The sequence below is a fragment of the Danio aesculapii genome, chromosome 1, assembly GCF_903798145.1.
Source record: "Danio aesculapii chromosome 1, fDanAes4.1, whole genome shotgun sequence".
NCBI lineage: Eukaryota > Metazoa > Chordata > Actinopteri > Cypriniformes > Danionidae > Danio > Danio aesculapii.
In genome coordinates, this window is record NC_079435.1 from 32,703,312 (window position 1) to 32,725,159 (window position 21,848).

A 21,848-nucleotide genomic window follows, 5' to 3' on the forward strand; every position below is an offset into this window, starting at 1 on the left:
TTATTTATTTTCTAAAATAAATATTATGACAAATGCTGGTTATGTTAACTGAGCTTATTGAATCCATAAAATTCATGTAGATCTCCATGCTGATAGTTACACTATTTATTTATTTAATTATTCATTCATTCATTCATTCATTCATTCATTCATTCATTTTAAAGTACTGAATAGGCTGCATGATGGCTCAGTAGTTAGCACTGTCGTCTCACAGCAAGAAGGTCGCTAATTCGAGTCCAAGCTGCACCACTTGGCATTTCTGTGTGGAGTTTACATGTTCTCCCCATGTTCACATGGGTTTCCTCAGGGTGCTCCGGTTTTCTCGACAAACCAAACACATGCGCTGTAGGTACTAAGGGACTCAGCCGAAGGAAAATTAATGAATGAAGTACTGAATAAATACTAATTATTCAATGTATTTCTCTATTGCTTATATAGAGACCCCTGTTCACAGTGGCTCTTCTTCTCCTTTACCCTTGACACCCAGCAAGGATTTCACTGGAGGGCTTTTCTCAGTGCTGGAAATCCAGAGGAATTATGAATTAAATGAGGTGAGTCTGAATAGCACGTTGCTCATTTATCTCAAGATAGACACTGTTCTGCTACATTTTTTGTTTGTAATAAATGCAAATGTGGGACCTTTGCAAAAGTCTGTCTATTGAGTATGAAAACAGTTCAAGAAATTTCTTTGCCTCAAATGAAAGTGCTTAATTTGAATGCTTCAGTCGATAATAAATTTATATATATATATTACAAACATATTTACAAACATACACTTTTTAACATATAACAGATGCTCTTTTTTATAGTTTTCACTTTAAATTGATGCTCCAGTATTTTTATTTCAAGATTTTCTTTTATAATGGCTAGTTTTTTTCATCTCCATGTGACTTTTTTTGTCTTTGAAGATGGACCTTATAGAGCTCTTTTGTTGGCAACTTAAAGAATATAAATAAAATAAATAAATAGATTGTTCTGTGATACAATAGTAAAATTCAAATATGGACAACTGCAGACAAATTCTTACACTGCTTGTGTGTTGATGTAGAAGGACTGCATGCAAATGAAAAGCATAAAAAGCAACTTAAGGTACCTCACAACAATCACTTACAACTGTGACAGCGTGTGTGCTTTCTGGAAGGTCTAATAATTCAACCACTTGTCACCATTTATTAAGGGATAGAGCAGCTCCTCAGATGGGGTAAGCAAAGATATTTACTGAGCCCACAGCAGTTAGAAAGTCCTCAAATTTCCAACCTTGTTACTTTACTTTTACTCTTTACTTTACTCCTTTACTTTCGCAGATAAAGAAACAGTGTTGTACGCACTTCACTGAAGACATCTATCAGCCTACATATTTCATTTCGTTTGTTAAGAACAAGGATTTGTTTCAAAACTGTTTCTAAATTCAGTTATAATTTCCAGCAAATGAATAAATGACCAATAATAACAAAGTGTGGTCAAACAACTGAGTTATATCCAAACACACGTTCTATTCTTATGCCCAATATGGTGATGCATACGTCTCCAAAAACCCGACAGGTGGATAAATGTAAACTTGTTATTATTTAAACAAATATGAATATGCAAATAATAAATAATTCTTCTAATAATAATAACATTATAATAAATTTAGCTTGATTGGGCTGAGTTGAGCGGCCATGTTTTTGAATGCAGGTGTCCTCCTTGGTGACGAGTATTGTACTAGAATGCCTTCTGTTCAAGTGCTTGAACAAGTTGCTGGTCGAGATAAAAGCAGTCAAAAGATGTATAGAGACTGGACATGGGCTAAATTTCACAGAAATAATTATGTTTTATGCTCAATGAAGGGGATTTTGTCTGACAGCACCTGCAGTAAAGAAGAATTTAAATAATATGATCAGCAATACAACCTGGAGGTACATCTGCAAAATTACAATGCAAATCAAAATGCTAAACTGTGTGATGTAACCAAATACATTTTAACCATATATTATAATGTCTTTCAAAATGATTTGACCTTTCAAACACATCAAAATGCAATAAATTAAGCTTTCCTATTTACATGCAATATTGCATGATTGCACATGACAAATATTCTGTACAACAGTTCAGTTAATAATGAGTTATTACTAATTGACCATCATTAACCAAAATAGTTTTGACTGTTATGCTGTATTTTATTAACAGATAATGTACAACAGTTGCATGAAAAGAGGTCTAATTCTGAACTTCAATTACCCGGTTTGACTAATGTGGCGCTGTAACGGAGTCAGTTTTCAGCTCTTCTGGGTTCAGTTTAAAAGAAGAGACCATAAAGAGGCAAAATTCTGACACATGGTGCAACACGGGGAGTGACAGAGACAACTGAATTTAGGATCCACGTAGAGGTTTAATCAAAGTCAGGCAAGCAATGGTCAACACAGGTGCAAACAGATGTATAAAGGCAGTCCAGAATCATAGTCAAATGTATCAGGCGAGAGGTCGGAAGGCAGGCGGCAGACAGGGATAACTAGGAACAAGGCTAGGGTAAACACACGGAGAAACAAGACTAAGGAAACGCGTTGAAATGTCACTTTACAGATAACAAGACTCGGCAATGGAAGTGAGAGTGTGTGCTGTTAAAATAGTGTCTGTACAACAGCTGTGGAAATGAGGAAGCATGTGTGTGTGTGAACAGGGCATGTATGAATATGTAGTCCATGAATGCGGATTTGTAGTCCATAGGTTATTGTGTGTGAGATCCAGCGATCTAGGAAGTTATGATCGCTGGTGATCATGACAGAGCCCCCCCTCTAAGGAGTGGCTTCCAGACACTCCTAATACTGTTCAGGCGGGAGGTGGAGCGGAGGCGTAAGAGGGGGGGGGGGATGGAGGGCCAGGACCATGTAGTGGAGGCGTACCTGAAGCATGGGGCTGAGGAGGGCCTGGAGCATGGAGCTGAGGAAGACCTGGAGAGTGGAGCTGCAGAGGGCCTAGAGCAGGGGTGTCCACACTCGGTCCTGGAGGGCCGGTGTCCTGGAGAGTTTAGCTCCAACCCTAATCAAACACACCTGAACCAGCTAATTAAGCTCTTACTAGGTATACTAGAAACTTCCAGGCAGGTGTGTTGAAGCAAGTTGGAGCGAAAGTCAGCAGGACACCGGCCCTCCAGGACCGACTTTGGACACCCCTGGCCTAGAGCGTGGAGGGGTGTCACGCAGCGGAGGGTCTGGGGCGTGGAGCTGCGGAGGGCCTGGGGCGTGGAGCTGCGGAGGGCCTGGAGCAGCGGAGGGCCTGGGGCGTGGAGCTGTAGTGGTCCTGGAGCCTTACTTTCAGCAGATATCGGCGGGTCATATGAACCTGGTGGATCACATGGCTTTGTCAGCTCTGTGAAGTCCTGCGGCTTTGGCAGCCATTCGTGGAACTCAGACTGAGGCTCTAGCCTTTCGTGGGACTCAGACGTTTTGGGCCTTTCATGGCACTCAGGTGGCGGCTCAGGCCTTTCGTGGAACTCAGGTGACTGCTCTGGACATTCGTGGGACTCAAGGGGATCTGGCGCCCGCCATCCAGGAAGCTCAGGCGGCGGCCATTTGGGAAGTTCAGGCGGTGGCGGCCATTCGGGAAGCTCAGGCGGCGGCCATTCAGGGAGCTCAGGCGGCGGCCGCTCAGGCGGCGGCCATTCAGGGAGCTCAGGCGGCGGCCATTCAGGGAGCTCAGGCGGCGGCCATTCAGGGAGCTCAGGCGGCGGCCATTCTGGGAGCTCAGGCGGCGGCCATTCTGGGAGCTCAGGCGGCGGCCATTCAGGGAGCTCAGGCGGCGGCCATTCAGGGAGCTCAGGCGGCGGCCATTCAGGGAGCTCAGGCGGCGGCCATTCAGGAAGCTGCCGTGGCGGCCATTCAGGGAGCTCAGGCAGCGGCCATTCAGGAGGCTCAGGCGGCGGCAGCGGCCATTTAGGAGGCTCAGGCGGCGGCGGCGGCCATTCAGAAAGCTCAGGCAGTGGTGGTGGCCATTCAGGAAACTCAGGCAGTGGTGGTGGCCATTCAGAAAACTCAGGCGGCGGTAGTGACCATTCAGGAAGCTCAGGCTGCGGCCATTCAGGAAGCTCAGGCGGCGGTGGCGGCAGCTCTGGCAGCAGTGGTTCTGGCAGTACTGGCGGCAGTGGCTCTGGCAGTGGTTCTGGCAGTTCTGGCGGCAGTGGCTCTGGCAGCTCTGGTAGCGGCGGTGGCTCTGGAGGTGACTGAGGATCTGGCAGCTCTGGAGGTGACTGAGGATCTGGCAGCTCTGGAGGTGACTGAGGATCTGGCAGCTCTGGAGGTGACTGAGGATCTGGCAGCTCTGGAGGTGACTGAGGATCTGGCAGCTCTGGCGATGACTGAGGATCTGGCAGCTTTGGAGGATCTGGCAGCTCTGGAGGATCTGGCAGCTCTGGAAATTACTGAGGATCTGGCAGCTCTGGAGGTGGTGGTGGCGGCAACTCTGGCAGTAATAGCTCTGGTGGTGGCAGCAGCTCTGGCAACTCAGGTGGTGGTGGCCATTCTGGTGGCTCAGGTGATGGCGTTTCAGGAACTGGAACTAGAACTATGGCAGGAACAAAAGGCAGGAACAAACTCGGAACAGAAAGCCATCTTGTGAGCCGTAGAAGATTAGAAAAAGATAGAAAAAAAATGTATGAGGAAAAGTTCTGGTAGGTCTGAATTATTGTTCAAAAATGTATTAATATAGTCCTTGAGGGTGTTAGCTCCTTGGTTGAGTTGACTGACCTGATCTGCTGGACCCATTGTGTGTGGCCGAGTCTTCTGTAACACGGGGAGTGACAGAGACAACTGAATTTAGGATCCACGTGCAGGTTTAATCAAAGTCAGGCAAGCAATGGTCAACACAGGTGCAAACAGATGTATAAAGGCAGTCCAGAATCGTACTCAGTGGTATCAGGCGAGAGGTCGGAAGGCAGGCGGCAGACAGGGATAACTAGGAACAAGGCTAGGGTAAACACACGGAGAAACAAGACTAAGGAAACACATTGAAATGTCACTTTACAGATAACAAGACTCGGCAATGGAAGTGAGAGTGTGTAATGTTAAAATAGTGTCTGTAATCAGTCTAGGAGCTGCAACAGCTGTGGGAGTCTAATCAGTGGAAATGAGGAAGCATGTGTGTGTCTGAACGGAGTGCATGTATGAATATGTAGTCCATGAATGGCGAATTTGTAGTCCATAGGTTATTGTGTGTAAGATCCAGCGATCTAGGAAGTTACGATCGCTGGTGATCGTGACACATGGCTCGTTATTATATGTATATTTAATTCTGCTGTAATTTCTCACCGTGTATTTTAAACATGGTGGGTTTTTTTGTTTTTATTCTGGCTTGTTGCGTGAGCGAATGACATATCTCTGTAAACCAATAGCCTTCAGCTGCGTGTAACGGATCTGCTTTCCACATAATAACACAGAGACGACACCAAGAGCTGCTTTCCTTGATTTTATTTAGTGCTGCAGAACACAATTAAACACAAATAAGTTGTCTTCTGGCTGTAGTGCATATCCGACCCCCTTATCAATACACAGCAGCATTGTGTGGTCAGATTAATTATTTTCTCAATAATATATGTAATGACATTTGATAAATTTTACAATTTATACAAAATTACACACATAATCTCTTATAATTTGACACTTTTTTTTAGAAAGGATAGATTACAATTTACAGGAAAACATTTTTTTCTTTACAGTTACAACAAACAAAATGCAAACAAAAAGGACTGTAAAATGTACCTGCAGAAGACAATTAAACACAAATAAGTTGTCTTCTGGCTGTAGTGCACATCCGACCCCTATATACACAAAATAACAGAGTTTTCGCATCAATACACAGCAGCATTGTGAGGGGGGAGGAGAAAAGACGAACTACGGCAACACAAGAGGTACAAAAAGGGGCGATGTGCAGGTTTATCATTCCCATGGAAAATACATTAAAATGACTGCAAAATGTGTTCTCAAAATGATAAAATCCACAAATATGAAATAAAGTCTTTAAATAAATAAAAAGCACAATATAATTTGAAAATGTTATAATTTTAACAGAGTGCAATAGTAACTCTGTTACATGAGCGTCTAGCTCCGCCTTTTGGTACCCTTTCTCGTGTTTTTTTGACAGTGGAAACGGCCATAAAAGCGTACCGAACCGTACCGTACCATACCACACAGTGGAAATGGGCCATATGTTTGCTCTGTTTTGATGATTTATTTTCAAACCTGTTTATTATATTTCTATTGTTGAACACAAAATAATATATTTTGAAGAAACCTGGAAACCTGTAACAATTGACTTCAGTAGTATTTTTTCCTACTATGTAAATCAATGGTTACAGGTTTACAGCTTTCTTCAAAATATCATCTTTTGTGTTTAGCTGAGGAAAGAAACTCATAAAAGTTTGAAACTATGCAAACTTTATTACATATTCAGCTAAAACAGTGCTAATGCGAAACACAAAGGCAATGCCACATAAGTGTTAGGGAAATTGGGATTTTCAAAAAATGTTTTCAAAAGTTTTTATTTTTTCCTTGTTTCTAGTCCAGATATCAAAAAAAAAAAATAATCTTAAATTAATATGTCCTGCCACTTTATTTTAAAAATCTGCACACAGTCTGATGTCAAAACCCCAAAAGCGTCAAAAATGAGATCCAGGCAATGTGGGCTTTTCCGAATTAGACCTCTTTTGATGCAACTGTTGTGCATTATCTTTTGATAAAATACAGCATAACAGTAAAAACTAATTACCATTTTGGTTAATGATGGTCAATTAGTAATAAGTCATTATTTATTGAATTGTTGTATAGAATATTTGTCATGTGCAATCATGCAATATTGCACATAAATAAGAAAGCTTAATTTATTGCATTTTGGTGTGTTTGAAAGGTCAAATCATTTTGAAAGATGTTATAATATATGGTTAAATAATGCACATAACATGTATTTGGTTACATCACACAGTTTAGCATTTTGATTTGTACTGTAATTTTTATGCTGTACCTCCAGGTTGTATTGCTGATCATATTATTTAAATTCTTCTTTACTGCAGGTGCTGTCAGACAGAATCCCTATACTCCCTTCACTGAGCGTAAAACAGAATTATTTCTGTGAAATTTAGCCTATGTCCAGTCTCTAAAGAACTTTTGACTGCTTTTAACTCGACCAGACACTTGTTCAAGCACTTGAACAGAAGGCATTTTAGGACAATACTCATCACCAGTGGTGTAGTCCTAAAATAAAAGGTGGTGTACTATTACCCACCAAACCCACCCATGCTGTTTTATAATTTTACCTGAACGTTTCAGCGAGACATCATTCAGTTAACTTCGAAAAACCCACAAAATTTTCTCACAGCTTCTGTGGTCGTCAGGGGGAGGGGAATGGCGCAAAATTTAAACAAAAATGCACCAATTGCAACAAATTAGAATGAGAGTTAAAAAAATTTGGTATACAGTTAAAGGGGAAGTCTAATCAGCAAAACAAGTGAGTAAACCAATGGTATACGCAATTATTGATCCTCAGAAGTCGTAACACACAAACAGCTAGTGGAATAAAGTAGGCATACTGAGTATACGTGCGTATAGCCCCGACTACACCACTGCTCATCAGCAAGGATGACACTGACACCCAGAAACACGGTGGCCCAACTAGCCTGATCAAGCTAGATTGGACTTTTGTGCAGGATCAGGAGTGAAGGTATCTTCTGAATGTGAAGAGAAGTGTAGCTGCTTGGGGGTGTTCACATATTGCGTCTTTTGCACGCGTGCTTGATCACATTAGGATTGCATATTGTGCGCGCTCACATTTCCCAAGCTCACCCAGTTGAATTTATTGCTTTTGTTACTATTACATTAATAATAATAATAATTAATATTAGAGTGATTTCTGAAGGATCATGTCGCTGAAGACTGGAATAATGAAGCTGAAAAGTCATTAAAATCACTGTAATGAATGAAGAAATATATGTATATATATATATATATATTTTTTTTTTTTTATTTTTTTTTATTTATTTTTTTTACTTTGTGTACATTTAAATGTACATTTATATGCATTTATGTATTTTATCATCTTTGCATAAAATATATAAGACTTATATTTAACAATTATTTCTATTTTGTATTTTTCTGTTTGTTGTATGTTGGTAAAAAACTCTTTATTTGTCCACATTTTGTTCAATAATTGTTTAATCTGAATGTAATTTGCATTGATTAAAGTAAATTGTTTGATTTTAATTTATGTTGTGTAATTTACTCTGTTAATATATGTGGTCAGCCACAGAACTCAGCCTTACTAATCTTGAATACAAGGCCCATATCTGGGCCACATAATAATGTATTACTTGGCTCAAGCGTGGTCGAGTTGTGGCACTACTTTGATTCAGTTCTGGCTAAAATGGATGTGGGTCAGTTCTGGGTCGGGGAACGCTAACTGATCTGGGCCACATCTTAGCTGTTGATTGAGCCAGATCAGGGCCAAAGGAAATTTGTTGGTGTCCTGTTCTTTCCTTTTAGTTCCTTTCAGTTTTTGTTGTCTTTTTGTTTTTTCAATTCAATTCAATTCACCTTTATTTGTATAGCGCTTATACAATGTAGATTGTGTCAAAGCAGCTTCACATAAAAGGTCATAGTAAATTGGAACAGTGTAGTTCAGTTTGTAGTGTTTAAGTTTAGTTCAGTTTAGCTCAGTTCAGTGTGGTTTAATAATCACTACTGAGAGTCCAAATATTGAAGAGCAAATCCAACGATGCGCAGCTCTATAGATCCTGAACCATGCAAGCCAGTGGCGACAGTGGAGAGGGAAAAAAACTTCACTAAATGGCGAAAGTGAAGAAAAAAAACCTTAAGAGAAACCAGGCTCAGTTTTATTTTATAAATAAACACGTTTTTGTCCTGCACTTGAGTCCTCGTTCCTGCCCCATTTCAATAACTTTAATATCCATTGTCGTACAAAAATCATTGTTTTTTTTTTTTTTTTGTTTATTTATTTTATATATTTTTTGCATTTGTTGCTTTTGCCACTTACATGGCCTGTTAAGACATGAATCACTGACTAGTTTCATATAAATCAGGGCTATTCAATTACAAATTCAGTTGGGCCAGATTGTCAAACCAAAAAGGTTAGGTGGGCCAGTCATTTTAATGGCAAAGCAGCTCGTAATGAAAAATTTTAAAACCAACACAAACAAATTTATTGAAAAACAAAAGATTTATTTGTTGTTTCTCTTAAAAATTTGGTCAGTTTGCAGAGAAAAATGTGCATACAAAAAAAAACTGAATTAACAGAATCTGAGGTTGCCCCTTTTATCGTCATATTTCACCTCATCCATGACAGCCAGCATACAGTCTTCACAGTTTCAGAGTCTGTGAATGGCCTTTTCTTTTTTGCCAGTATCCAGGAAACACAAAGGGATGCTGCAGTAGCTCTCTCTTGGGCTGTGAATGACCGCACCATAGTAGTACTGCTCCGGTTGTAAGATGCAATCAAACTGTACTTTTGTAGGCCTCTTTGGGGATCCCTCTAAAAAACTGGTGCGAAAAGTGTGGTGTTTCTCAACATGATGCCTCCGCACATTGTAAACTTTAAGTACTCCAATGCACTCATTACAAATTAAACACATTGGTTTGGATATGGTGGAAAAATAAACAAGTAGTTGTCAGTTCAGGCAGGGTTAAACTTACGGTTTTCATTGCCAATTTTCAGTTTCAGTGTTGAGAAAGACGTATTGATAGTAACCTAAGCTACTACTGGCACGCTCTGTATTGTTTTCGTGTTGCAGGCTACTTAATTTACGCAGGAATCAGTATGAATGCACGTTTTGGGTGGGACTATCGACTTAATAAATACTTTATATTTATATTAATATACTATATATATATATATATATATATATATATATATATATATATATATATATATATATATAATTATGTTAAATAACAATTTATGAATAATATATATTAATTTATTATCTATGGGTGTAACCACGGCCTGGGCCACTTGGAGCTTGATTCTGGGCCGCATGTGGCCCACGGGCCGCCAATTGAATAGCACTGATATAAATTGTTACAGAAGGAAGGCAAAGCAGAAGTCTCCTCAATTCTGTTTCATTACCTTCATTTAGTACCTTCATTTGTCAATTAAAAGTAAGAAAAAAATAAAGTTGTTTCCGCGTTATGATAGAAACAGTGATTCACGGAATACTCGTCTGTACAGATTGCTTATTTGGCATTGTGCAGTTCATTAACATGCTATGGTGTAGTACTTTTGTGTGCCTAAAACCTTATTTGAAGAATTAGCTTATTAAATTGACTCACTCTTATGTGTTTTGTTAAGGTTCTAAGATGGAAACTAACACCAGATAACTACCCTCAGAGCGATCAGCTTCCCCCACCATCTTACCTTTATGGCTCTCAGCACCTGCTCCGGTTATTTGGTAAATAGCAGTTTCTTGCTTGTTTAAATGTGTTGTCATAAATTAAAAGAACTATCCTTTAATGATTGAAACTTAACTCTATTTTTTCCATTTCAGTGAAACTCCCAGAAATCCTGAGGAAGATGCATATACCAGAAAAGAATCTGAGGGCACTTGTGAAACACTTTGAGCTTTTGCTTAGGTGAAATTTTCTTTTGCTTGCACATAATCAGATTGAGTTATGTGTTCTTGTTGATTTCTTGAAAATGAGCACACATGCTTATCAAGAGAATATCTAAATGGTTTACGATTATTTTCTTTTCACTTTGGATAAAGATGAATGAGAGAGATGATATTACATTTAGTTTTTCTAAATATTTAATAATATTTCAGGATATATTTTGTTTACTTATAATGCATCTAAGACATAGCCATGTGTTCCTCATCTATTCTGACTTGTCAGTGGCATTGACCACAAGAAGCATCCTTGTAGGTAGAGGTGTACATTCCAAATGGTTCTGGGAATATGTGTTGAAGCTGGTCAATATTACCTTTGATAAGGACTTCAGCATCTATGTCTTTGTTGAGGATCAGTCCAGAGGAGTTGACTCATGAGTCAGTGTCTTCTTTGGCCATTAAGGGCTGTCTTGTAGTCATCCTCAGTAAAGTTCAATCATCTGTATACAAACCAGATCAAAGCCGCTATGGTATCCTCGGCATATTTCTTCAAGCAAAGGTTCAAGCATATAATTTTTTTTACAATATTGTTTTGGTAAGTATTCCTGGTTCTGGATGGTCTATTTAATGGAGCCTAACAATCACTTATCGCATTTGAATTTTAATATTGTGTATATGTGTTGAATGCATGCTAGTGCAAAAATAGTCTTTAATCTTTAAAGATTTGGATAACTGTATGTATTGCTGACAATTTTCCAAATGACACTGCTGTGCTGTTATCCGTTGAAGGATTCGGATTTCTGCCTTCCAATCCGTCTCATCATGGATCAACGCTTATCCTTTTTCATCATCCTGTTCCTACTTATTTTTTTAAATAAGATTATTTGATTATTTAGATGGGTATTTAACTTTGAAAGGATTTTAACTAATGAATAAGTTAACACACTGCTTTATGTAAGAATGTTCAGTGCATTTGCCTGTCTCTGTGTAACTTTTTAAGGAGCCACCAAACTAGGTCAGAGGTTAACGGAGACCCTGAGTGAAACTGAGGGCTGAGGCTCGTCCTGATTTTGCCAAGTGCTAGTTGTCCTGAGACCAACATAATTTATGATGACCCAGGGATAACAACTCTATCAACCAATCAAATGTTATTACATCATCATTATGTGCCCCCAACAGAGTCCGCCACAACGCAAATTCAAAAAATAAGAAAACACACACAGGCACACGCACCTGCCATTTTTACAAGTGAAAAGGTAAGATCACCGGTTTTCTTTTAAAAGTTTACAGAAGCAGTAATGATCGTAAGACTAATATGTGTTTATAGATTAGCCCTTTTTTACAGCAAAGCGAACAAGCAACATTTAACTTTAGTTTGCGTTAAGTTAGCCTAAAAAGCCGTCCCTAGTTACCTAATGTTAGATTGGCATTCTGCTCTGCCGTTACTGCGATTTACTTTCTGGCTTCAATTGCAACAAGTTAACAATATTACTTTGAATATTTTAATCTAGCTATTAAAGGTGACTAAATTTGGCCTCTTGCTAATTTAGCAACCCTATTTTTTTTTGTATTAACGTACATGTATTATGTATTAACGTGTATTAACGTAACTTAAGGTACTGTGAATGGCTGCAAAATTCAACTAGCGATTTAATCTGATGATTTCATTTTTTCATTTCATCTGATCATTCTGTTAAATATTTTAACCTAAGGTCGTCATCGCTGATTTATTAATATCATTAATAGGTTAACCTCAGGTCATCAACGCTGATTTATTTTTATCATTAATATCTTAACCTCAGGTCATTATAACTGATTTATTAATATCATTAATACATTAACCTAAGGTCATCATAGCTGATTTATTAATATCATCAATACAATAACCTCAGGTCATCATCACTGATTTATTAATATCATTAATACGTTAACCTCAGGTCATCATCACTGATTTATTAATATCATTAATACGTTAACCTCAGGCCATCATAACTAATTTATTAATATCATTAATACGTTAACCTCAGGTCACCATCGCTGATTTATTAATATCATTAATACGTTAACCTCAGGTCATCATCACTGATTTATTCATATCATAAAGGTTAATATGTTAACCTCAGGTCATCATCGCTGATTTATTAATATCATTAATATGTTAACCTCAGGTCTTCATCGCTGATTTATTAATATGTTAACCTCAGGTCATCATATTTGATTTATTAATATCATTAATACGTTAACCTCAGGTCAACATCACTGATTTATTCATTTCATTAAGGTTAATATGTTAACCTCAGGTCATCATCGCTGATTTATTAATATCATTAATAAGTTAACCTCAGGTCATCATCACTGATTTATTAATATCATTAATAGGTTAACCTCAGGTCATCATTGCTGATTTATTATTATCATTAATACGTTAACCTCAGGTCATCATAGCTGATTTATTAATATCATTAATAGGTTAACCTCAGGTCATCATCACTGATTTATTAATATTATTAATATGTTAACCTCAGGTCATCATTGTTGATTTATCAATACATAACATTAATATTTACCTCAGGCCATCGTCACTGATATATTAATATCATTATTACGTTAAACTCAGGTCATCATCACTGATTTATCACTACATAATATTAATATTTACCTCAGGCCATCATCACTGATTTAATAATATCATTAATACGTTAACCTCAGGTCATCATTGCTGATTTATTAATATCATTAATAGGTTAACCTCAGGTCATCATTGCTGATTTATTATTATCATTAATACGTTAACCTCAGGTCACCATCGCTGATTTATTAATATCATTAATACGTTAACCTCAGGTCATCATAGCTGATTTATTAATATCATTAATAGGTTAACCTCAGGTCATCATCGCTGATTTATTAATATTATAAATATGTTAACCTCAGGTCATCATCGCTGATTTATTAATATCATTAATATGTTAACCTCAGGTCATCATTGCTGATTCATCAATACATAACATTAATATTTACCTCAGGCCATCGTCACTGATATATTAATATCATTATTATGTTAAACTCAGGTCATCATCACTGATTTAATAATATCATTAATATGTTAACCTCAGGCCATCATCACTGATTTAATAATATCATTAATACGTTAACCTCAGGTTATCATCGCTGATTTATTAATATCATTAATGCGTTAACCTCAGTTAAAAAAAAACTGAGTACAAAAATAAATGACAGTAAGCATTACACTGATTTCTTATTGTGGATTTTTATTTCACATTATTGATGTTTTTGCCCTTTGCTTTTTAGATTTGACATCAGAGATGGAGTAATTTATAAAAGCAGTGGTCTACGTAGAGGAGTGCTTATACAAAATTAAATTGAGAATGAAAGTGCAGGTGAAGAGAGGCATTGTACAACTATTTGGAAACTGGAAAATGTACTGAGGATTCTGCAGACATGCTGAAGACATTATGCTTTGTGTTGCTGTCTTTACTGCAGATGAATTTGGTATGTACTTGTCAGCATTTGTCAAATAAAGATTTCAGATGGTTACACGGGTGCTAAACATTTTTTGTCAAATTTACTTTTATTTAATTTTTTTAGTCTCTTGAAGTATAAGTAATTAGTAAAACTGTGGTTTACAGTGGATAGCTGTTTCATAAACACATTGATATTATTCACATTCTACTGCTCAGTTCTCAAAACATTTGTCTATTTAATATTCAAATGAAATGAAATGGAAACAATAATGTTGTGTGTGGCTCTTATTAATGAAACAAAAGCATTATAAAAAATGGACTATTGCAAGAAAAACACCAAGAAGACTGCATTTTAATATAGTATTATTAGGCTATGAAATTATTTGTAACAATTATTAAAAGGTAGTGCAGATATCAAATTAAATCCACACAGTATGTGGTGGTAGGACACTTACCACTCAATTACCATTACCACTCTTAATTCATTCAAATGGAAAAACTGAACAAACCATTAATGAATAAGTAAATAAATTTGTTTTATAGACAACATTTATAGACGACATACAAGATAGTGGGCCTGTTTCAGTAAGGAGGTTCAACCAACTCAGGGTTTAACTTAAACTCTGAGTTGACTTACCGAGAGATTAAAAACTCAGAGTTTTGGGTTTCAGAGCTGATCTGAGTTAGGTCAATCAACTTTGTGTAGACCAACTCAAAATTAAGCTGCAGTCACACCAGAGTTTGTGTGTGCGAAATTCTGTCATGCGGCGCTGGGAAAAGGGGCGGGATTAAACAAGATGATTAGATATTAAAAAAAGCGAGCGATTGCTCCATGTTTTAAATTTCTGTCCAGAAAGGTCCTGTTTTGATCCTCGATTGGTCTCACGCAGTCAAGTGATGCGATTTCGCAGGTCAGAGTTCACCAAGCTTGAACTTTGCACCGCAGCGAACTGCGAAACTTAACGCATGACCCTGCATTTCCGGTCTGACGCATTCGCGTGCATATGAATGGAAGTCTATGGAAGGAAAAGCCCAGTGTGACCGCAGCTTTAAGAGTGCACACTGCAACTATAAAAGGCATTATCAATGGATCGCAGATATTACGAGTGACCATGGCAACATCTGAAAAAAGAGATCAGCATTTCTGTCTCCAGCTGAACTTGATGTGCTCATGCAAAGTTATAGCAAATATGAGCATATATTTTAAAAAAGCAACACCACTGCATCAGTGAAACAGAGACAGTTAGCATGGGAAAACATAGCTGCTCAAGTTAATGCTTAAGGTTACATTTAAAGTATTTAAATATTTAAGTATAATAGAAAAGTAATCTAATGTGTGACGTTTTTTGACTTTTCACGTGAAAAAGTGGGGAATTGGCCATAATTTAAGTTATTTCAAATGTTGCATTAAATTACAAAAAATAGGCTTCTGCATAGATTCTGCAACAAATTTGACAAAACAAGACTGCATATAACCTTAGCTTAATGTTTAGTGGAAATGTTTAATTTAAGGCTCCCACTTTTACGTTCATTAGTTAAAGATAACATTTCAAAAGTTATGCGCATCTTGGCGTTTCCATCAACCGATTTTTTTTATGCGCATCTCCAAAATGCGCATAAAAATAGGTGGGTGGAAACGTAAGGCTAAGGCGAGAAATACAGCTTCGTCTTTAAAATAAAGGGGAGGAGACCGACAAAAACTCTGAGTTTAGAAAATAAACCTGCTCCTGACCAGGTTAGGTTCACAGAGTAAGTTACCATAGTTAAAGTTACCTCTCTTTCAGAAACAGGCTTGACTTACCCTGCTTTCGCCAGTTTGACAAACCTGCCATTTTGAAATGGAAAACCCAGAGTTTCTCTAATTTCAGGATTAACATACTCTGAGTTTTCAGACTTTTAGAATTCATTATTTTTCAAGAAGTCACACTGAACTAAATATTTAATGCTTGTTTTTAGGTGAAAAAACTAATATACAGCATCACATCTTTAACTTTCCTTATGGTTAAAATGGTTTTATGGTTAAATAAATAATAGTGCAGCCACCAATATATTATACAACTAAGGCCCGTTTCCACTAAGTGATACGGTACGGTTCGGTTTGGTTTGGTACGCTTTTATGGCCATTTCCACTGTCAAAAAGCGCACCGAACCGAACCACTTTTTCGACACCCTTTCGAAAGGGTACCAAACACGAGAAAGGGTACCAAAAGGCGGAGCCACACGCGCAGCTGAATGCTATTGGTTTACAGAGATACGTCATTCGCTTACGCAACAAGCCAGAATGAAAACAAAAAAACGCCATGTTTGAATTACACAGCGAGAGATTTTAGTGGAATTATAAATACATATAATAACGAGCCATGGTCGATCTGGGCTCAAACAAGCCTTGTCGTCATCTTCATGAACAGCCACAAATCCAAGAAGAAGAGCAGATTTACCCTGTGCCCCGTAGTTTTTTACGAGCCAGTCTGAGGCGCAAGCGGTTTCGCTTTCTTGCTAGCACTCGCGCACGTCTAACATTATATCTGAAATAACAAACTTCTTGAGCTGATGATAATAACCTGCGCTTGATTATTGACGTGCTTTTGAAACCCGATCCTGTCAGACACTGACAAACGCGAGAGTGAAGCGCGAAGAAACAAAGGAGAAGCCGGAAAAAAGGAGCACATTATTTTTTCAGCAAACGCGAACAAAATGCCATGTATAACTAACTTATTATCTTCACATTTTCGACTAATAAGAACCGGGAATGACGGAATAACTCTCTAACAGAGGCTACATGTGCTGCTGAAGCTTACAGACACAGATAAGAGGTTTTCACTGACTGTAGGCTATAATTTGTGTTGTTTTGAACCTAAATACGGGCGAAATGTCTGCTGTGTGTAGTTCTTTTGTAGTTGGTAACATATTGGAGACTGTAAGGGGCTGTATTTGTTTATATATGTTCATTTATCTATTTTATATAATTACAGACTTTACAGTAGGCTGTTTCGCACTGTCTTTGATCTGCAGTTATAATCAACTCATGTTCATATTAAAGTTAGTAATAAACATTTCTACAAAAGTATTGATGTGTATGAAGCATCTGTTTTGTGAGAAGTGCTTTTCATATGATATGTGAGTGACCTGTACTGCTTTATTGTAGACATTTCCTCGAGCGAGAATGACATCGTCTGAATCTTTCTGTCATACACCACGCCCACCAAAAGGGTACCCTTGTTAGTGGAAACGCAAGCCTGACAAAGGTGACCCGTGCCAAACCGAACCGTACCGTACCGTACCAGTCAGTGGAAACGAGCCACTAGATACCAAAGAGAGAGTGGGTTTACACAGACACACTTACAGTGTTGCTGGTATGTTCTCTTCAGGGATCCCAGAAAGAAGTTTCTCTTTTGAAACATACTTGGCCAGTTTCATTCCCAACTTCTGGGCAAGGTCCTTTGCCTCTCCCTCTGTCAAACAGCTGAATATGGTCACCTTTGTTGCTCCAACAGACTGGGAGGAACATCTTTTTGCCACCTATGTATAAACAAGTACAGTGTCACAAATGAAAAGTACAAGAGCAGGGCTTTCTAAATAACAAGCATGTATTCTGTTAATAGCCATGTGAGCCTTAAGCAGGTCGCACACAAGAAGCGCCACTCGGCGGCGCGCCACGGAGCGCCATATATTTCAGAATTCAAAACATAGGTTTCTATCAGGGTACACACAACGGCGCCGCAAGTCGGCGGTTGTCGGCGGCTGTCCGCAGTGCCCAGCCACGACTCAGGACACTGTTAAGTTCTCTGCCACGCCACAGAGCGGCATCTGATTAGTTTCATGTGTTTCAGGGAACTGACTCTATAAGCCTGTGGCAGAGACTAAACACAATACCAGACTATAAAGCACCAACATCCGGGATGACACTGCTAATGCTAACAGCACCCTCAGCTGTAGACAGGAAGTACGTGTCAACACTGGAAATTGACCATGACTAGAAGAGAGCCTTCAGGAGAGTGAACACCATATAACCAGCAGGACCAGACGTCATCTCTGGTTACGTCCTCAGAGCTTGCGCAAACCAGCTAGCACCTTTGTCAACAGAAATATTCAACCTCTCATCACAGTCAGTAATCCCCACATGCTTTAAAGAGTCAATTGTAGTTCTAGTGTATGCCATACAAAGAGTAGGCTTGACAAACCATCTATAGGATACACTCCTTCTGTTCTTATGCACCAGGAACTTTGTCAGAAACACTTTCATGTTTCTATTCGTACAGATAACTCTTTATATTTATTCATTTATTTATTTGAAGGTTTTTATCTTTTACAATACAAACTGTTGGATTCCACTTAACAGCAAGTTCACTCATTCCTCCTTCACTCATTCTTTGCAAGGAGTACCCTGTCTCCAAAACACATTCAATTAAATTAATCTTTATTTCTATAGAGCTTTATAAAATGTAGATTTTGTCAAAGCCGTATAACATAGGTGAAGAAAAGCAAGTAAAAGCCATATTATTTCAAACTGTTAAACATTCCAGCAATTCAGACAGGCAGAAGAGCAGATTAGAATGCTGGTGTAGTTCTAGTAAATTGATTGCTTCGGTCTAGTTTAATATAAATGTCCCTGTTGAAGTTCAGTTCAGTTCAGTGTAATGCAAATAGCACTGCTGAAGGCTGATTTGTGGAAGAGCAACTAAACCTACTTCTTCACTACCTTCACTAATTGATGGAAGTAAAGAAAAAAATTGAGAGAAACCAGACATGACCATTTCTCCTCTTGTAAAAAAGACTTTCACAGAGCTGCAGTCTGGATGCCGGAGGCTTGAGAATGATGTACATCTGTCTTGGAGAAGGTGCAGGTCTAGGTAGGTCATCAGAGGGGACGTTCAGGCTAGCCTATGGGATCAGTCCTCAGACTTGTCTGCCATTGGGGTCTTTGCATGAACCAGTCTAATGTTCATAGTTGACAACAACAACCATGTGCTCAGTATACAAGTCGGATCAACTATTTTGTGGACCTCGAGATAAGGAGAAGCAGACTAACATAAGCATAGATGCCATTCAAATTATAATTTCTTTTTAAAAAGTGTTTCTGGCTCCGGTTGCTCTAATTAATGGAGCATATCAATTCTTTAGAGTTATGCATTTGTGTTTTATGTGTTTGGTAATGCCAAAAGATGTGTCTTTAGTCCAGTCATACCAACATAATTTTCAAGCCTATCAAAGTGGATGTTATGATTAATAGTATTAAATGCATCACTGAGGTCTAACAACACAGAGAAATGCAACCATGATTGGACGAGAGCAGGTCATTTGCAACTTTTAGGAGTGGTGTTTAATTGCTATGAAATGCTTTAAATCCAGATTTTGAATTAGTAGTTAGACTTTTTTTAGTATATCTGATAGAAAAAGCAGGTGTGAAATGGGTCTATAATTGGTTTAAAGACAGTTAGTTGAAAGGTTTTAGGCACATATCCTAAGAGTTGGGATTAATTTAAAATGTTAAGAACAGGTTGTGCAACTTCTGAGAACAATTGTTTTATTAATTTGGTCTGTATAGGATCTAACTTACCAGTTTAGACCGTTTAGTGCTATGAAAGTGAAATTTATCTATTTATGATGTACAGTGCTCTAATTGCATTGATGCTCTTGGAGACCGATTAATGCTGCTTATTTTATCTCTGCTATCATCATTACAGTTAAAGGAGTTCATAAAGTGTTCGGTGTTGAGAAATGCTTGCTGATGCTTTATTTTTAGTTAGATTGGCCACTGTACCAAGCAAAACATTAGGGTTGTGCTTGTTTTCTTTATTAAAGTTAAAAAATAAGCAGATCTAGCAAACTTTTATTTCGATTGTGTTTATGGGGTACAAAACAATGTGTGCTTACGCTACCTTTAAAAAATCTCATTAGTTTGTTACATATCTTACCTTTTATATTTTAAACTTCTACTCAGCTAACATGAAAACCCCTTTTGATTAGTCAGCTAACTTATTGTATTGTGATTCGCGGATTAGCTCCACATCACCAGAAAAATCATGCCTCTTACTAGCATGTGCTCGCTTGTGTAAATAATGCCTGAAGCCTGAATCAGACACAGAAAATTAAGAGGACATAGGTGGACTCATGAAAACACATTAAGTCACATGTTTGTTGAGCATCATTTTTCAATAAGTACAATTCAGTTAACCTAGAATGACAAATTGACTATTCAGCATCTAGTGTAAACAGTTTGGTCATGCCTGGTCTCTAAAATAAAATTGACAAGTGTCTTTTATATATATATATATATATATATATATATATATATATATATATATATATATATATATATATATATATATATATATATATATATTTGAGTTATAATCATGTGTAAATAATACAAAATGGTTGCATATCTTTTGTGAACTCAAGTAATTATTTCAAATGTAGAACGCATGCAAAACGGCCGCATAGGCAGACAGTGGATGTGCTGGTTAAGATTGCGGGTGTTTACAAGAGTTTGATTGATAAATATGAATTTGTTTGTAAAGCTAAATTGTTAACAGTGCCAAACAGTGTTTCCAATTGTTTATATCCTTGTTTACGTCTACATCTTACACTAAAAATATTACTATATATTATGCCAATGCCTCCACCTTTCACTTTAAGACGTTTAAGATTTTATTATTGTCTTTTGGTGACTTGTGGAGGCAAAGTCAGACAGTCGGTTTAGCTTGTCTATCTGTTCCCTGACCTGGACCCCAGGTAGTCAAGTGCCAACACTAAGACTATAAGCCAGATTACTAGAGAGGAGAGCTGCCCATGCCCAGGTGGAATGAAGACCATCTTTCTTCAACAAGTCCGGTCAGCCTCAGAAACATGGACAATTGTCAACAAAATTACAAAATGTTATTCAGTGGGCACTACTTAGACATCCAGCCATTGGGTGATGAGAGTCTCCTGTAGAACTTGGACAGGGGACCAGAGCATCTTACAGTGTCTGATATCCTCTTTGCAAGATGACATACTGTAGCTCTTTATTATTTTTAAAGATCTCCAACATCTCTAATTGACATGGTGAAAAATGAAATACCTTGTCTCTTTTGCTGAATATCAGTTTTAATAATCAATAATCAATAATGGCCATTATAAAAGAATAAAGGGCAATGAGTTTATACAATATAGGAAATAAAGGCAAGCAATCAGTATGTGTGCGTAGATACATAAATTAATATTATAAAATTGTTCAACTTAGAAATTAACTTGTCTTCGCACTCAGCCAAAACATGTTACCTGAGAAAAAGTTATAGATTCAATATAGACCAAAGAGGTGTTAGAATATACACAAAATGAATTATACAATTCAGGTACACCTGAAAAGTCCAGGTTATCTTTGGTAATTTACAGTCTGGTAGTAGACATTTGACTTAATTATCAAATTATGTACATTGTTTCCTTTTTTCAGGTTTTTGGCAGAGTTTCATGAAGACATTTTTCCAGAGTCTGCATATGTGTCTGCAACTGAAGCTCATTACAGCATGAAGCAACCACGTCCAGTCTTCTAATAATCCCTTTGGAAAAGACTATCTCCGGGCATGCCAAAATCAGAATGTTTTTTTTTCTTTCTACTTGCAAGATTTAACGTATTGCATGTTTGACTGGTCTATTTCTCTTCTTGTGCCATGTTTGACAGTGTTCATGACCTGTTAGCTACTCACTCTACATATGCTTTAAGTAGTGACTGCAGAAAAACAGCTAAAGATGTTAATTGAACAATCTGTTTTGCTCATACTTGTCAACCCCCCGTTTTC

At 37.8% G+C, this 21,848-nt stretch overlaps 1 protein-coding gene across 1 annotated transcript in view; it reads left to right on the plus strand.

Annotated features, from left to right (window-relative positions):
• Positions 1 to 21,602, plus strand: part of LOC130221004 (male-specific lethal 3 homolog) — a 170,825-nt gene extending 149,223 nt beyond the window's left edge. Inside the window, exons 4-7 of the mRNA XM_056453300.1 lie at positions 439 to 551; positions 10,327 to 10,426; positions 10,523 to 10,607; positions 21,503 to 21,602. Coding sequence (XP_056309275.1) covers positions 439 to 551; positions 10,327 to 10,426; positions 10,523 to 10,607; positions 21,503 to 21,602 — 398 coding nt within the window. The remainder of the gene's footprint in view (positions 1 to 438; positions 552 to 10,326; positions 10,427 to 10,522; positions 10,608 to 21,502) is intronic.
• Positions 21,603 to 21,848: the final 246 nt, after the last annotated feature.